Source organism: Peromyscus eremicus, chromosome 8a, assembly GCF_949786415.1.
Source record: "Peromyscus eremicus chromosome 8a, PerEre_H2_v1, whole genome shotgun sequence".
NCBI lineage: Eukaryota > Metazoa > Chordata > Mammalia > Rodentia > Cricetidae > Peromyscus > Peromyscus eremicus.
This window is the reverse complement of record NC_081423.1, coordinates 39,164,388-39,183,414: the sequence shown is the minus strand read 5'-3', so window position 1 is coordinate 39,183,414 and position 19,027 is coordinate 39,164,388. Positions and strand designations below refer to the sequence as shown.

Below are 19,027 nucleotides of genomic sequence, written 5' to 3'. Positions count from 1 at the left end.
GAGGCTGGCCCTACTGGGAGTATTTGCTCCTCAGGTGGCCCAGCTCACTCAGTGTGAGCTGCTTCTCTGGCTTCTTCCAAGTCACAGGGAGGTCCCTCCTCTCAAATTCCCCAAACACAAAGCCTGCACACTAACCTGCCTGGCTCTCCCACGGTGCAGCTTAACACACTCATTGGCCTGCAGCCTGCCGGGGGCGGGGCTTGGGTGGTCCTCAAAAGGAGTTAGCAGTGTGAGAGGAGAGCCCCGGAGGCTGATGCTCTCAGGATTGTTCCCTTTGTAGCTCAGCTTGGGACAGAGCCTCAGATCAGAGGACACCTGTGGCCTTGGATTTTAACCTCAGTGATGGGAAAACTTGAAAATACTTCCTGGACCCACGATCCTCTCATGAAGTACTTGAACAGCACGGAGGAGTACCTGGCTCACCTCTGCGGACCCCGGCGCAGCCACCTCTCCCTCCCAGTGTCTGTGGCCTATGCGTTGATCTTCGTGGTGGGGGTGATGGGCAATCTTCTGGTGTGCCTGGTGATCCTCCGACATCAGACCTTGAAAACACCCACCAACTACTACCTCTTCAGCCTGGCTGTCTCAGACCTGCTGGTCCTGCTCTTTGGGATGCCTCTGGAGGTCTACGAGATGTGGTACAATTACCCCTTCCTGTTTGGGCCGGTGGGCTGCTACTTCAAGACCGCCCTCTTCGAGACTGTGTGCTTTGCCTCCATTCTCAGTGTCACCACGGTTAGCATAGAGCGCTATGTGGCCATCGTCCACCCGTTCCGAGCCAAGCTGGAGAGCACGCGGCGGCGGGCCCTCAAGATCCTCAGCCTGGTCTGGGGCTTCTCTGTGGTCTTTTCTTTGCCCAACACCAGCATCCATGGCATCAAGTTCCAGCACTTTCCCAATGGGTCCTCCGTGCCCGGCTCTGCCACCTGCACAGTCACCAAGCCCATGTGGGTGTACAACTTCATCATCCAAGCCACCTCATTCCTCTTCTACATCCTCCCGATGACCCTCATCAGCATCCTCTACTACCTCATGGGGCTCAGAGTGAGTATCCAAGGTGACTGGCTTGGGGCAGCATCCCTCCTGTTATCACCCATTTTAAGTTCAAAGAAAGCCCTAGCATGAAGGAAGGACATAATCAGAAGGGGTGCGGAGGGTGGGAAATTAAGAAGCAAATCTTATATGTATGTAAAACAGTTTCATGTGCAAATTCCACACATGTCCTCAGGATATATCTCACAAGTAAAATCAGTTTGGTCTCCTGTTGAGCAGGGGGGAAATTGCCACCAATTAAACAGAGTAAAACCATAACTCTGTTATTTTCTTTACCTGGTGTCCACCATTCTCTCTATGCTTGTTCACCTGTGTTTCTAAGAAAGTGTTAGAAAACTTCCTAGGGGTATCAATATAGATACCACTCATGGGACAATCTGACTCCAGGGGCTTGAGGAGAAGCCTCACTGTGTGCACAGGAAGTGATCTAGGGTTAGAGGGTCACATTCTGGGGCGATTCTTCCGCATTCTCTTGTCTCCTTGTTGCCCCTGCACCACTTTGCTGCCTGTGATGAAATGTCTTGCTGAACCAACTTGTCCTGAGGATATTGTGGGGGCCTCCTGCTTAGCAGTCTGAGACAGATATACAGCTGTGAAGGTCTGTATTTCCTTGTGGTGCACTGACCCTTTGATTGAAATATCAAGTTAAATCATATATGTATGTGTGTACATATATATGATTCTATTTCATATCTACTATACGTATATATACTTTGAAAACAGTTTTATAGAAGGTAGGGATGGAGGGATGGAAAAGTAAACAGAACTCATAAGTTAGAGCAGTATAAGCTATGATTAAGATGCATGTGAGTTTCTGGGGAAATCACTCAGTTTTCCCTGTATCTTACAATTAGAGTTTCCTTCTCTAAGCTTGTAGAGATAAACATCTTTTTTTCCATTCTCTCTGGTTCCAAATTAGATGAGAGAATCTCTTTTTTGAGAAGTGTAGGAGTGAATCTGTATACTTCCTACTGTATTCTGTACCCAAATTCATAGATGTGAGTCCTCACAATGATAGTTTTATATTCATTTTAGGAAGTGGTTCACGCAGTAAACAGTTATGACGTTATTTAGATTTTCAGGTCCTTGGCTGACATATGCCTTTAGGCAAGCAGCACACAATTCTCCCGGAATTGCTTTCCCATTTGGAGAATGAAAAGGTCACATCACATTATTTCTAAGGCTTCTTCCGGCTCTAACAGTCTGTGGTTCTTTTGTAAAAGGTAAAGAGACTGTGAGTGGGATAGACATGAGCTATAAATGAAAGAATTAAACACGCGCACACATCCCATCACATCCTCCGGCACTGTGGCACCAGATGCAGGGGCCCACCCCAGTCCATCTCTGAGAAAGGTTTTTTATCAACATAGAGAGGATCTTTTTTTTATATATATATTTACTGGCCCTAAAATGAAAGGCCAGGTTTGAGTAGGAAGAACATAATTTGACTGTCATAGACATGTGGGCACAGGAATGAATCTGACCAGAGAGTGGTGGCATTTTCCTTTAAGATCTGTGTCAAAGCAGACGAACTCAGTGCCACAGTTCCAGAATGTCCTGTGTAGCTAACCCGGAGGAAAAGATTTTCAGACATTTCCAAATATTAAGTATCCCAAAAGACCGTCTCACTCCGAGACTTTAGTAACAATATCATCTTGTTCAGTGCTAAACAACCATTTGTCTTGTATGAATTTGGGGAAAATGCCTAAGTTTAACAGCAAACACAGTTTCTTCTAAGCTCTTTGCCTGAGTTTCCTTTTGTTCCACTCTCGTGAATCCACAGTGTCTGTGTCCCAAGCTGGGGGCAGCTGAGATAAGAGCCACCCTACTTTGTGTGAGTAATGCAATTGATGACATCCTATGTCAGAAAAGATGAAGTAGAAGCAAGTGGACCAGAGGGTACCAGGAAAGGAAATGTCTGATGTGTCATTCGGAGAGTTTGAACAGCCCTGCACCAGTGGCCTGCAGAAGCAAGCTCTGTTCAGTGACACAGGTGCCACAACCTTGGACCCCTTCCCCTGGAAGGTTCCTGCCACCCGCCACCACACTTGCTTTGTCTTTAGACTCTGGCCCACCCTATCAGTCATGCTTCAAGTACACTGCCCTGGGGAAGCTCTCCTCGACCCCTGAGCTGCTCTGCCTCTGTTGTAGACACCATGACTCTCAGTAACTTCCTTCGCTATAATTTATAATGGCATGTGGACCTTTTAGTTCATTTATTTCTCCCAAACCTGACTAAGTTCAGTCAGGGGAAGAGGCTAAATTACTTCCCTCGCTACTGAGCTTCATCTTCTCTACACTTAAGACAAAAGACTTGGAAACATTGTCTCCAAGTCAAGATTTAAAGACAACAAACCCTAATGGTATTTAAGTTATTGAGTCTGTTGAGAAGTCTAAAAGTGTGACTGAGTCTGGTTGCCAATACCTTCCGAAGGCAGGCAAGACTATGCTGATGAAAGCACAGGACAAAAGAAGCCCTTTGTGTGTTCAAGGCTGAACAACCATTGCTGTCATGTCATTTCAGGTCACAAATTTTCATAGAGATGCTCCTGAGGCTCAGAACATCACAGGCATGGAAAGTATATGACCCAAGAGTAGCTTCCCAGCCATGTAGGAGGAAGCACTGGCAAAGTCTAGCCTAATCCATGTCTCTCTCACACATGACTTTTGTGTTGATGAGGAGACATGTGTGAACTGCATAAAAGTCAACTCTACCTGACAGGCTGCAAACAAGAAAGATAGTGGATGGATGGATGGATGGATGGATGGATGGATGGATGGACACAATGGGTAGAGATGGATGGGCAGAGAGACAGATGATGAATGGATGGATGATAGAAAAGGGCAGAATGGCAAATTGAAAGACAGATAAATGAATAGATGGATAGATGGTTAGACAGGCAAATAGGCAGAAGAGGAGATTGGTAGGCAGAAAGATGGATGGATGGATGGATGGATGGATGGATGGATGGATGGATGGGCAAATGAGCTGATAGAGAAGTTGAAAGACAGACAAATAAGTATAGATCAGGACAATGTATATCTACACTTATATTCATATATACACACAGATATACTCAAGTATATACATACACACACAACACACACACACACACACACACACACACACACACACACACACACAACAATCACCATGAACAGCTCATCAAGATAATAAATAACCTGAAAGATGATCAGTCCCATGAACCTCACCTTGGTGTTCCTCTGCTGGAGATGTCAGATAAGTAAGCTCTAAGCTTCTGAACTTTGGAGCATCCTATAGAGTGACCACAGCATCTCATCCCTTTTTGTCATTCCCTGAGTGTGGGTTCAGAGTTCATCCCATTGATGACTGAGTATCTACCCATGCTAAGCATCTAAAGTGAAATGGAAGTATTTAATATTAAAGCATCATTTGACATTAACTAGGCAGATGTCTTAGACTCTGTTGTGTCGGCCATTGTGAGTCCTGATGGGACACTACCATATCACATACTCAGTCCATCTCTTCCTTAAGTTGGCTGGTTGTGCCATTATAACCTGAAGACACTTCAAGGTGAGCAGTAATGGATAAGTGGTTTTCTTTTGGTACAAACCACAATGACCAGGAGGCTAGTTCATAAAAATATCTATGTGGAATGATTGCTTGGTGTTTGATTTAAAGAAATGCCTCATGGGAGTACAGACTTCCCTGAGAACTATGAAACCCAGCCATGAAATGACCAACCTTTCGATATAGTGCCATTGTTCTTAACTATTGGCTAAATCAATTATGGAACAACCAACAACTGTGTCTTACAATGGTCACAGTTTTAGAACCGGAATTAAAATATTTTTATTATTATTATTATTTTCCCCTTTCTTAAAAATAGATTCATTTCTCATATAATAAATCTTGATTACAATTTCCCCTCCCTTTACTCTCCTCAGGTCCTCTCCACCTCCCCTCCCATCCTAATCCACTCCTTTTCTGTCTCTCATTAGAAAAGAACAGGCTTCTAGGAGCTAACAACAAAACATAACAAAATAAAATATAATAGGATAAAACAAAAGCTGTCACATTGAAGTTGGACAAGGCAAACCAACAGAAGGAAAAGAGCCCAAGAGCAGGCACAAGAGTCTGAGACCATTTGTTCACACACTTGGGAGTTCCATAAAAATAAAAATACTATCTGAAAGCTACAGAGAGAGAGAGAGAGAGAGAGAGAGAGAGAGAGAGAGAGAGAGAGAGAGACAGAGAGACAGAGAGACAGAGAGACAGAGACAGACAGAGAGACAGAGACAGACAGAGACAGACAGAGAGACAGACAGAGAGACAGACAGAGAGACAGAGAGAGAAGGCCTGGTACAGACCCATGGAGGCCCTGTACTTGTTGCTTCCATCTCTGTGAGTTCATATGAACTTAGCTCAGTCTATGCAGAGGGCCTTGTTCTCCTGGTGTCCTCCATCCCCTCTGGCTCTTACACATTCTCTCCTCTTCCACAATGTTCCCTGAGCTCTGGGGGAAAAGATTTGATGGAGACATCCCATTTAGAGCTGTGTGTTCCAAGGTCTCTCTCTCTCTCTCTCTCTCTCTCTCTGTGTGTGTGTGTGTGTGTGTGTGTGTGTGTGTGTGTGTGTGTAATGTCTGGCTGTGGGTCTCTGTATTTAGTCCCTCTTCCCAGGTGACTCTAGGTTTGTGCTGAGCTGACAGCTGAAGCAAAGGCTAACATCTGTCAAGCACAACACAGCTGAGATAGAAGACAGACATTTTCCCAGAAGAGACTCAGTCATCCTCATAAGGAGATTCATAAATACAAGTAGCTGTCCTTGGCTATTTTAATTTGTATCCTGTCTTTTGAGAAGATGTGGAACAATAATCAGAACCAGCAGAATAGCAAAAAGTTACCACTCATTGAGTACCTCATGCTTTGCTCTGGGATGCTTATATTAGGAATACCTTATCACTTTCATACAACCCCCATTTATTTCCACAACAGCGCAGAATTCTCTCAGTTCTTCTCAGGTTTCAGGTGACTCTAAAAGGTCAAATCTCAAATAATTTTTAACCTCTCACTTTCTGAAAACATAGGCTTTATGTAGAGATCACCACAAAGTACAGCACACAGGCAGACATAGTAACCACACAGGCAGTGATTGAGACCCATGTGTTCCTGTGGACTGTTTAATTTGAAGAAGCATGTATATTGTAGAGACATAGGATATGGATTTGTGGAGCTTTCAAGGTGAACTTTAATGGGCCATTCTTCCAAGTTATCCAACTTTAAAGACTTTCTCTCAAGTATTCCCTCAGGATAGCTTACATCCCAGAAAGTTCACTGTTTCTTAGTCTGCTCATCATCACACACAATTACACCCATTTCTCATTTACCTTAAACTTAAAAATGTCTCCTTATAACTCAGTGGAGCTTGAGACTGTGTAGAACAATTTGAATTTTCCTTCCACTGGATAACTTCAGTTGATACGTCAGGACCCATGTCACCACTAGTGAAGGAATCTCAGCTTGACTATTGGCACATGAAGGGGGGCTTAGACTGAGACCCACAAAGTAGACATAGCTCTCAGTGAAGACTCCTTCAGGAAAACACACAACTACCAAACACCCAGCTTCTTCTCTGGTTCTTTGCTTTGCTTTCAAGGGAGCTTAAAGCCTGCACACAACAGCACTATGAGTGCTTTTCTCACAGTGCCACACAAGCGACCACTGTAGCTCCTGCCTCAGATGCAGTGAATAAAGGGTCCCTTCCATTCCCAAGAGTACAGAAGCAAGTACATGAAACCCCATTGGCTCCAGTTACCCAACTACTGTGACTAGGGGATGAGACCATCTGATCTGCCAGGTTATTTGGCAATGGAACCAGGAGCTGGAGATGGGACTAACTCAGCTTAACCTAAAGAATCATGTAGGAGACACACTTTTGGGCATTTTTCAGAGGACATGTCCAGAGTGGTGTAACTGAGAGAGGGAGACCCACCCTGAATGGTGGTAGCAGCATTCCATAAGCTGGGGATCCAGACTGAATGAAAAGGGGATGTAAGAGAAAGGGAGTCCAGCACAGTATTGGCCTCCTTCTATTTCCTGACTGGGATGCAATGTGACCATCTGCTTCATGCCCCTGCCTCTGTGACCTCCTCTCTCTCTCTCCCTAATGGACTCTCCTCAAACTATATTTCAACCTAAACCCTTCCTCCAGGAAGTTGCTTCTTGTTAGGTATGTTGTCATAGCAATGAGAAAAGTAACTAGCACATCAACCGAACTACTAAGTGTAGGAAAGGAATAAACAGCCGAAGAGAGAGTTGGGGTGCTGCTGGTAAGAAAATAAGGGGGGAATGTCAGAGAATTAACAGACACTGGACCTACTTCTGGGTGTGTCATGGTCACAGGTCATCAGAGTTCCTATCTGCTGGTACATCATCCCCACAGACAGAAAGTAGATCTAACAGAGAAAGATTTCACCACCAGATGAATAACACAGCTATCTGGTGCTTGTGGATTTGGGGGTAAGAAGGAAACAAAGGGGTAGAGCTGCTGCTGCATCTGCAGGGGTAGGCGGGCCTTAAACAGGCTAATAGAGACAGCATGTCAGGTCACGTTGACGTTCCAAACTTACATTACTATAAGGATCACACTATATTCCAATTAGGATAAATATGTGTCAATGTTTAAATTCTGAAGGATGTGCAGCTTTATCAGCAGAATCAGAAAACCAGCATGTCCTAAATTATGCTTGTCAGTACAGTGGCGAAATCTGCTGAAAAGAGCTGAGAATGTATTATTCAAAGAAATGTGACTCCCTTTTCAACTGAGATGAGCATGGGAGACACAAATGTGGAAAGTGGGGAAAGGGATGCATCAACCCCTGGAAGATCCACATTGCTCATGAGCATATTCAAGACTCTGAAAGTCCCACAGTGTTGTGGTTTGAAAGGGATGCCCCCCCATATGTCCATATATTTGCATGTCTAGTTCCCAGTTAATGAACTGTTTGGAAGGATTAAGAGGTGTGGCCTTTGAGATTTCAAATACCCACACCAGGCCCTCTTTCTCTCTGCCTAATGCCTTTGGATCAGGATATAAAGCTCCCAGCTACTGTTCCAACACTACGCCTTCCTGCTTGTTGCTGTATTTCCCACCATGATGATCATGAACTGAAACTGTAAGCAAGCCCCCAATTAAATGCTTTCTTTTATAAGCCTTGCCTTAGTCATGGTGTCTCTTTACAGCAATATAACAGTAACTAAGACACACAACAGAGATCATAACATTCATGAGATCATAATATTTCATTTTCTGGAATCTCTCGTCATGTGGCATAGAGTCTTGACTCTAATGATATGTCTAACAAAAATGAAAGAAACTAAGTGAATAGAAGGGCCTAGCTAGCATTTTATTGGTATTGTTCATTTCAGGATTCACCATTCTGGCCGTGTGTGTGTGTGTGTGTGTGTGTGTGTGTGTGTGTGTGTGTGTGCCTGTGTGTAAATTTATTAACACAGTACAGAACTAGACCTGCATAGAATTACTCATTAAAAACTTGGTTTTTCTGTATCTTGCCCATAACCCTGTCCAGTTGATTTGGAGGTGCTAGATTAAATTCTGTGAAGTATTTAGAAGTTTAAAAACATTTCTTTAGGTGCTGTTTGTGTACCTCCAAAGTTTTTGGTGGGGGAGCAAGCTTCTCTTCCTAACCAGATCTCCACTTCTCTTTCAGCTGAAGAAAGATGAGTCCCTTGAGGCAGACAAAGTGACTGTGAACATTCATAGACCCTCCAGAAAATCAGTCACCAAGATGCTGTGTAAGCTGCTCGCTTTGTTTCAGTGTTTGTTCACTTTTGTTTATAAGAGCGAAGGACTTGTGTTGGGCACTGACGTAATGGTGCTGGCTGAGATGTTCTTCTTGGTTTCCAGAAGGTTCCATGGCTTGCCTGTTTTGTTTCATCTTTGGCTTTGAGCATTCAAACCCTTGTACTAGGTTACAGTTGCTGAGATGCCTTCCAAGTGCTATGAAATAAATCACATTGGCATGCTGAGCCTGAGCACCACTCTCTCTGTAAGATGGGATGGTGGTGGGTTCTGAACCTGTCTGTGTTCCAGCATTCTTCAGACCTGGGATACAGGTCATGGTGGATCCTGCACTCACAAATGCTTCCACACACAATATTTTATAACTTACTTCAGGGGATTGTGAGTTCCCAATGGCCACGTAGACGCTGTGGATCTTTCCAATTCCAGATTAAGAACGACTAGTCATGAATTCTCCAGAGTGAATCATCCCACCTAGGACTCTGTGTAGCCTTGTATCAAAATGTCATCCTGTTTAAAAACAAAACAGTAAAAATAACCTTTTTTTATTGGAAAGATACATACTTGTAAGAGACAAAATATTTTAAGAAATCCAGGCACTGACCATCCTCTCCTAAAAGGATGCTAGAAAAGAAAATGAGCCCTTGGGCTGGGAGATGGATCCGCAGCTAAAGCACTTGTTGTGCAAGTGTGAGCACTGGGGGTCAGCTCCCCAGAGGCCACACAAATGCTGGTGGGAGTCACCACCCTCTTGTAATTCCACTCTCGGAAGGGAGAGACAAGGTCCGTAGAGTAAGTTGGCTATGGAGACTGGCTGTACCAGTGAGCTCTTGGTTTGACTGTGAGATCCTGCCTCAATGAATAAGGTGGCTGAGTGACTGAGGACAATTCCCGACTCAACCTTGGGTCTACACACATGCACGTGCACACGCGCACACACACATACACACACTCACTCAAACATGCATGCACACACATGCACATACGTACACACTCAAGTGGGAAAATGAAAATAAAAAACTAAACAAAGCAACACCAGACCTCCAGGAGAGACACTCATGAGGTATGTGAAACATCAAAAATTTCCAAATTACAGCCTACATTCAGAGAGGAAAGACTCCCCAGGCTAATGTGCACAGGAGTGTGGAAGCTGTACCCTCTGTGAACAGAAACCAGAAGTCACTGAAGCCGGTCTTTTGACTCTAATAATCATTTTCTTTGAAGTGGTTCAGCCCCGGGTGGGACCTGGCCTGTGTTGACTGGGAAGCAGGGAGTCTTTGTTACTTCTCCCCTTCTCCCTCTGATCATGATCTCATCAATGTTTGCTCCTGTTAGCATCTCAGTAACACGCCTGGGGTGGAGCTCTCTGGTAGAGCATGTGCCCTGAATGTACAAGACCCTGAATTTAATTCATAGCATATCACACACACACACACACACACACACACACACACACACACACACACACAAAGAAAAAAAAAACAACAGATCTGAGCTGGGTTCAAAGCCAACCTGTGCAACTTATCAGGACTCTGTTTCAAAATAAAAAGTAAAAAGAGGAGTGAGCGGTAGCTCAGTGGTAGAATGCTTGCCTGGCATGTGTGAGGCCTTGGATTCAATTCCCAATCCTAGAAAAAGGAGGAAAAGTTATAATAATAAAATGTAAAGCATTTTTCTTCATTATTATCAGTAATTAAGGCCGGAAGTGGGCAATTGACAGCCATTTCATTGAAGGAGAAACTCAAAAGAAACCGGATATTTTGGAAAGTTCATTGCACAGGCAGACAGCTTTCCCTCAATGTTAACACCAGGAAGAAACCAAGGTGCCATTTCCTGTGAAAACCTGGAATGTGCACATGCACAGCGTTGCAAAATGAAGACCATGTACCCACCTCTCAGCCTCAGACGCTCCTGGCTCACGGCTGCTCTACCTCATCAGCACCCTCGAGTCTCCTCCTTCAGCCCCTGTTAGATCACTCAGGTACAAACCTTACACAAGCTGTCACAGGAAAAGATGTGACAACTTCTTAGGAGAGAAAATGCTTATTTATCTTGTGGAGCTTCCGGATCCTGAGGGGAAACTGTTGTCATACCCATCCCTGCCCTGGGACTGGAAATGAGCAGAAGAGGGAACTCTGTGTGCTTCTGACTCAGGACAGGCAGTTCCTCCCAGAATCAATACTATATTTTCAGTTGTTCCTCCCAGAATCAATACTATATTTTCAGTTGTTCTGTCTTTGTTCTGGCCCAGCACAGAATCAAAAGGATCAAAGGAACTGCTAATTATCTCTAGAGTACTATGTTAGCAACTTTGTCTTGTTGCTGTGACAAAATGAAGGAAAGAAGGCTGAGGAGACGAGTTGGCTGGTAAAATGCTTGCCGCACAAGCTTGAGAACTTGAGTTTGATCCCCAGCAACCTGTGTGTCAAAAAGCTGGGCGTGGTGTGTGTGCTTGTAATTCCAGAGCATCCCAGAGCTGGGCAGGTGGATGCAAGTGGATCCCTGGGCTTTCTGGCCAGCACTAGCTGAATTGTGAGTTCAGGGTAAAAATGAGAGACTGTCTCAAAACAAAGTGGGTAAGCCTCCTGAGGATTGACACTTAAAGTTGAGCTCTGCCCCTTCTCAACACACACATACACACATACTCACACGTACGCACACATGCACGCATGCATGCACGCACGCACGCATGCACAGGCACACACATAAGACAAAGACATGTAAGACACACAGAATAAGGAAAAGATTTATCTTGGGCCAAGTAGCTTTGAGCCTATTGTGAGGCAGAATATCACTGCAACAAGGGAGTAGAAAGAGAAGAACGGACGGAGGAAGGATGGGAGAGAGGGAGGGAGGGATAGAGGGAGGTAGGAAGGGCGGGAGGTGGGGAAGCAGTCCTCTTTACACCCGCTGCAGACATCAAGTCTCTGTGTCAAAGGCTAGGCAGCTTACATGGGGTGGATTGCTACCAATGTCTTTTTGGAGCTTCCAGTGACTTGATCCTTCAGCTTTGGGCCTGTGGTGAGGCAGAGCATCACAATAAGGCCCGTGGTGAAGCAAAGCTGTTCACTTCACAGCTGGCAAACAGAAAGGGAAGGAGTAGAGAGTCCCCATACTGCCTTCAAGGCGTATCGAATGCCTGCCTCCTCTATCTAAATTCCTCAAGTTTCCACCCACCCACCCCAGACAGCAACATCCACTGGGGACCATGCCTCAGAGGATGAGGTTGGGTGGCTGTTGGAATCCAATCCCTAAGAACTCTCTGAAAACCTGTGACTGTAGCTATCACAGCTCCCTAAAACAACCCAATCTAATCAGTGTATGAGTCTCTAAACGCGTCTGCTGAGAGCATGCTTTGTTTCCCACAATCAAGTGGTTTGGGAACTTTGAAATATATTCAGTTCTATTTTAAATATTCTAAGGAGAAACATACAAGAAATCTTGAGATGTCTCAGTGGTTAAGAACCTTTGATACTCTTGCAGAGGACCCACATTCGGTTCCCAACACCCACACTGGGCAGCTCACAACCTCCTGTAAGGCCCTCTTCTGTCCTCAGAAGGTACTGCAGAGATGTGAGCACACACACTACACATAAGTAAAAATAAATATTTTTTTTTCAAGAAAAAGAAAGCGAGAAATCCATCAGTATCAATCAATCCTGGGCCCGTGAGATGGCTCAGAGGGCAGAGGCACTTGCGGCCAAACCTGAGTTTGACCTCCGGGACCCAGGAGAAGGAAAGAACTCATTTCAAGAAGTTGCCCTCTGATTTTCACATGTGTGTTGTGGTATGTGTATGTGTGGTGTGCACACACATACACAAATAGTAATAACTGGACTTAGTGGGTTCTCAACAAAGAGGACATGAAGTTGAAATAGGGGCATGTTGGAGTGGGGAAATAGGGGTAGAGATGATATTTTATTATGTGCATTTATGAAAAGTTCAAAAACAGAAAAACTTCAAGTAAAAAATGAAACTTTAAAAAGAAAACTTAGGCAATTGTATAGAAAACTGATCCTAGATCCATATGATTAATTCTTCTGTTTGAATAGTCTTTATCTCTGGGGTCTCATTTGCCTGTGGCAATCAGTACTTAGTCATGGTGGCAGGGAAAACCTGATAAAAGAAGGAAACCGCTGGGAATGAGCATCACATTCTTCCCTGGCCTAGTCCATCACTCCTTCTCCCGCTTCCTCTTCCAGTTGTCTTAGTCCTTGTGTTTGCTATCTGCTGGACCCCCTTCCATGTGGACCGGCTCTTCTTCAGCTTCGTGGAAGAGTGGACTGAGTCCCTGGCTGCTGTGTTCAATCTCATCCACGTGGTATCAGGTAAAGGCTTGGTGGGTTCAGTGACGTAACTGTACGGTAGCTTTTCCCTCACTCTGTCCTGAGGCATTCATCACTAGGCAAGCAGCTCACAGGGATCTGTACTTCTGTCACAGAAAAAGTGAGAGCTGATTGCATTCAGGGATTAAAAATGTTTCCAGGTTACTTTACAAAAAAAACCCAACTCCACATGTGAGTGTGATAATTACAGCAGGAGAGTAGCTGGCGATCAACTAATCAAATAAGCAATCGATAGCAAAGAAATACATGAGAAGAAATGACTCACCCAAAGACATAAAGCTGTAAAAACAGTAAAAATGGGGCTCAAGTCTAAGCTACTGAATTTCAAGTTCAAGTTTTTTTTTTTTTTTTTTTTTTTTCCAACAAACTAGAGAACCTACTGACGTTAGGTTCAGGGCACTTCTCCCCAGCTGTTTCTGTTGTCACTGTCTTATTCTGCGGCTATCAAGGACATGACCACAGAGTAAGTTAGATGTATGTATACAACTTTGGAATATCACAGCTCAGGACAGAAGGAAGGAGGGAGGGGAATGAAAGATTGTACTGCAGACCTTCCTGTATAACGCCACTATTTCTGCCTCTGAACATTTGTACCCAAATATAAGTTCTGTCTCTTCATCGACTCTCTCCTATCCACATCAAGGTATAGCTGGTGTCATCACCTCCACTGAGTCCCTCATAACCACAGCAGTCTCTTTTAGAATAGAATAACTGTTGTAGTCTGACTGTTGGTAAATGCATTCTCCTAGGAGATGTCATTGTGTGTTACTAGCTTTGCCGAGGATCCTGCCTCTGCTATATTCTTCCAAGTACTTGGAGAGGAAAAAAAGTCTAAATCCCCTGTCTTTCAATGTGCTTTGAAGTTCTCAAAATGTCCTAATAAGCATTTGATCCATGTCGGAGTAAACAGACATGTCTCCTCGTCCCAGAGAGGGCACTGACCATAGACACAAAGAAGGGATTCCATCCAAGTGCAGTTTGTTAAACCAATGAGTCACTGGGGTTACTAACAGGAATGAGTGACTTATGGGCAGCTATATCACCAAAAAAAAAAAATCTATTTCTCAGCAATGGTTAACTGTCTATAAATCCTTGAAAGGAGCCCAGCCTCATAAGTCTCTTCCCAAACAACTGTTAACTGTCTAAATCTTTGAGGAAAGGCAGGCAAGCCCTTCCCCTGTAATGCAGAGTTAATGGGAACACTCTTGTGTAGTCTCCAATGGGTGATCACAGCTGACAGTTTGAGAGGGTGGTGGCCATGACCATGACTTGCCTGGAGGATGATGTTTCACAACACACAGCTCCCATCAGAATATCCCGCCCCTATTTTCCAGAAGGAGGTGATGTGCCAGTGTTTATCTAAGGGCACAGAACAAAGGAGGGTCGGGGTCCTAACCCCCCCCAAGCTTTATTGCTGTCTTATAGAAACAAAACAGGAAATAAGAGTGGGCGTACAGGAGCTGGGGAGATGGCTCTGTGGTTAAGGGCTCATACTGCTCTTACAGAGGTCTCTACTTCAGTTCCCAGACCCCATAGCAGGTTTCTTGCATGCCTGTAACTCCAGTTCCAGAGGGCCAGACACCTTCCTTTGGCCTCTGTGGATACTGGGATTCAGGTACACACACACACACACACACACACACACACACACACACACACACACACTTACATAACTAAAAAATAAATCTCTAAAGAAAAGAGTGCATTTATAACAAGCAGAGGAAAGGCAATATACAAGCTGCCTGGTAGACAAAATAAGTAGAAAAATATAATTATTCAGTGGAAGAGCTATCAAGGGAAGCAGGAGTGGGTAGGGAAGGGACATGGGGGGGCGGGGGGGATGATCTCTTTCCAAGAGGTTTTCAACAGAATGCGGAATCTTAGAGACCAAATGTTGGCTGATTTACCAATCCTCACCACTGTGGTTTCATATAATAGCTTTAACTAAAAATCCGATGAAGAAACAAACCTCTTTTCTCTGATATTTGAGCATCTCTCATTAGTGACATCGCTCAGCACGATGGGAAAACCATGGCTCTTCCGTTGCTCTATGTTTGATTCCTGAGTGCACAGGTGGATCTGCTCATAACATTTCCTATTCTCAGTGAGTGCCCTGTACCCCCCACTGCTTGCAGGAGAGGCAATCAGGAGGTTCTCAGGCCTTTGTTAAATATTTATACTTCATCCTACCTTGCTGTCATGTCTTCTTTCAATCCCTCCTTCACAGGCGTCTTCTTCTATCTGAGCTCAGCTGTCAACCCCATTATCTATAACCTCTTGTCGAGACGCTTCCGGGCAGCCTTTCGGAATGTCATCTGTCCTTCCTGCAAGTGGTGCCATTCCCAAGATCTCCCACCAGGACCTCCAGCCCAGAAGATCATCTTCTTGACAGAATGCCACCTTGTGGAGTTGACAGAGGATGCAGGCCCCCAGTTCCCCTGTCAGTCATCCATCTACAACTCACACCTCTCCACAGACCGTTGTGCTGGGCAGGTACCATGAAGGGAGTGGTCAGAAGGCCACTTCAGAAGGCCTGGATTCTGTGGAGTGACATCCCTCTAAGCCCCAGCACTGCAGGAGGGACTTCCTGTCACCTGTGCCTCCTGTGTGCCATTAGGGAGATAACAAGATTCTTAGATCCCATGTACTCCTTGCTTTTATTAATGTAAAACTCCAGACTTCATTCTAGGTCACAGTGCAGACATTGCTGATTTAGACATTCCATCTTTCTGTATGGTGAGTTTTCATAACTGTGATTGCAATGTGCCACGTGAGTCCTACTTGAAGACATTCTCATAATGGTTGAGTTTAACAGAGTGAAGCATTACAGAGTAGCTAAGCAGCACAGCACAGTTTTGCCAACCTCCAAACCCAGGACTCATAAGAAACTACTGGTGGTGAGCCAGTGGCTAGCTCAGAAGCCCTCGCTAAAGCTTACCCCTCCAATAGTTAGGACTTTTGCAAGCTTGTTAGCGAATGAGCGATGACTTGAAATCAGTCATAGCGGAAATATTTATGCTACAGAAATTAACAAGCTCTCTAAATCAGGGCTAAATAATTTTTATCCCCTGGAGAGCTGGCCCGTGAGCAGGTGGAGAGCTATTAATAAGCTGGCATTTTGCCAGCTTGCTGCGATCTGTGTGACTTGTTTTTAGAACAAATGCTGGTAATGCTGTAATTATGGACTACTTAGAGTTGTGGTTAACTCTGAAAAGAATGCTGTGGACTAGATTTTTTTTTAACCTAGAGTTCCTAGATAAAAAAATAAATAAATAAGCAAAAAAAAGACAAAAAAACAAAAAAAACCCTGCTAATTAAGCCATGGAAGCAGCATCAGCATTTTATAATTAACCTAGAGTTGAAAGATTCTTTTTGGATGCCATCCATTAACATTAGTGCAGGAGACGACAATGGACCCAGTGCTATTTCCCCGCACACATCTGTATTTACGGAGTCCACAGGATGTGTTGTCAAAACCGGTGGATTTTCTATATTCTCTACTTGGCTGCAAACTTATTTTCTTCTTAACAAGTAGGAGCATGATAAGTGGGTTAAAGGGTCTCACCACCAAACCTGAGGACCTGAGTTCAACGCCTGAAACTCACATGGTTGAAGGAGAAAACTGACTCCCACAAGCTGGCTTCTGACCTCCACACACGCACTATGGCATATGTTCCCCACACACCCCTGCACACACCACACCACACTAAGTAAATTCATATAAAAAATTTGAAGCTGTTATAAATCCATAGTGTGGAAGCTAACAACTATACCATCTTCTAGAAGCCATGCAAATCAAAATCACAGACAAAGCAGCCTTTAATTCCCTCCTATCCTTTCCCATCCACAGTAGATGACTGAAGGCCACATGAACTCCACTTCTGACCCCACCTGTGGAACACTATGGAAGCATTTTCAAGGCAAGGTCAATTTTAGAAGTTTTGACTAATTTATGAATGGGATAGATATTGTAGACTATACCTACAATATACTGATTTCACCGCTGGTAAAATGCATTCACTGTGCAAAACAGACTGTTAACTTAGAGAGTTAGAATGATGGACCAGTCTGGCAAAGAAAGCCAAGGACTATTGGACAGAGAGAAGCAAGGACTGGAGAGATGGCTCGGTGGACAAAGACACTGGTGGGCTAGCCTGATGATCTGAGTTCCGATGGTTGAGGAAGAGACCCAACACCTGAAACTGTTCTCTGACCCCCACGTATTCACCATGACTTGTGTAGCAGCACCCCTTCACACATACAACAATAAAATTATTTTTTTAAAAACAATTTACCTCTTCAAACACACACAATGTCCACATACCACGAAACCACATAGAGGCATAGATAAAAATGTTTGTGAGTAAATAGTTATTTTGAAGATAGACCTTAAAAGGTTTGATAGAACACACTTATTTGAATATTTTTCACAGCAGACAGACTATCTTTTATCAACACTTTGTTTTGTTTTATAAACACTGAAAATGTTAGATCCTGGCTCTGACGACCAATTCTTCGGTAATAAAATGGAATAAACGCTGTCCTGTGGACATTCACGTGTTCTCTGCACTCGCTGTTTCTCCCATCTTACTGAGAAATAAAGTATTCCTGTGCACCCCTGCCTCCAGTTGACAGCAAAGAGCTTATCCTTCGTTACACCTGGGGAAATGATACGAGCAATCTCAAAGTGTCCGAGGCTACAACGGTCCACACATCTCATTCAAAAACCCTCAGGGTGCTGAGGTGACTCCGAGGCTGGGATCTGAGGCTCAAGATCCTGAGGTCTGAGGCTTTCCCATCTGGCCTTGCCACCGGCAGCAGCCTCTTTCTTACAGCACCTGCAAAGATTGGTGAGTCCCTACTGAGGGTCTGTCGCCAAGTGTCCAGATTCCAGAGGGTGGGTGCCATTCCTCCCCAAGGAAGTCTGTAGAGCAGCAGTTCTCAGCCTGTGGGTCACAATCTTTTCACAGGAGCCACCTAAGACGATCGGAAAACACAGATATTTACATTATGATTCATAACAGCAGCAAAATTACAGTTATGAAGTAGCAATGGAGATTATTTTATGGTTGGGGGTGACCATAATATGAGGAACTGTATTAAAGGGTCACGGATTTAGGAAGGTTGAGAATCACTCCTATAGACATTGGGTTGCCAGATAGACTCCGCGACACCATAAAGAGTGTGGTAGGTGAAGAATCCCCCACCCTATACACCTCAACTAGAAGTGCCTTTCCTGTGCACTACGCCATGACCTCATCACTTTCCCACCTCCCCCTCACTCCCCACCTCCTCCTTACTCTCCTACATCCTCAGAGTCTCAGACTCCTTCCTCCTCTGGAGGCTCAGTAACAAGCAACTACTTAGCTCCAGATATTCCCTGTGAAACCTTCCTCCTTCCTCTGAGACCTATACAAAGGACCCTCCACTATTCCCTGGGGGGCCATAACTCTGCTCAGACCACATTCTATGCTGTCATCTGTGTGTCCATGGTGTTAACAAGTTTAATAAAGCTCTTACCCAAATCGATACCTGCTCAATCCCAAACCTGAACCCTTTTAGAACTGCACTGTCTGGAGGCACAGTGGCCACCAGGGGTACACACTTCTCTTGATAAGCAAGTCACCAGGACTATCAAAGGCAGAAGCACGGAAATACACTTTCTTGGAGGCTGTGACCCCTCTATGAGGTGAGAGCTATTATTTTTCCCTGATACTCATGTGCCAATTAAAGAAAGAAGCGACACGGAAAAGCAGAGAAAGGAGTGTGGCCACACAAAGGCATGGAATTAAGTAGTCCATGGGCCCCCAACTCCATCCTT

General features: G+C 44.4%; 1 protein-coding gene across 1 annotated transcript; it reads left to right on the top strand.

The window, feature by feature from the left end:
- The first annotated feature begins 304 nt into the window (after window positions 1-304).
- On the top strand, window positions 305-16,309 carry Nmur2 (neuromedin U receptor 2). The gene is made up of 4 exons (XM_059269343.1): window positions 305-1,044; window positions 8,769-8,853; window positions 13,063-13,188; window positions 15,434-16,309. The coding sequence occupies exons 1-4, from the start codon at window positions 343-345 to the stop codon at window positions 15,706-15,708; spliced, it is 1,188 nt and encodes a 395-aa protein (XP_059125326.1). The 5' UTR covers window positions 305-342; the 3' UTR covers window positions 15,709-16,309.
- The last annotated feature ends 2,718 nt before the right edge of the window (window positions 16,310-19,027 follow it).

Excerpts from the sequence above, each read along its gene's own strand:
- Nmur2 (XM_059269343.1), top strand. The coding sequence starts at position 343 with ATGGGAAAACTTGAAAATACTTCCTGGACCCACGATCCTCTCATGAAG. Across the intron at positions 1,045-8,768 it reads ACTACCTCATGGGGCTCAGA|CTGAAGAAAGATGAGTCCCT; the intron begins GTGAGTATCCAA and ends CTTCTCTTTCAG. Across the intron at positions 8,854-13,062 it reads ATCAGTCACCAAGATGCTGT|TTGTCTTAGTCCTTGTGTTT; the intron begins GTAAGCTGCTCG and ends TTCCTCTTCCAG.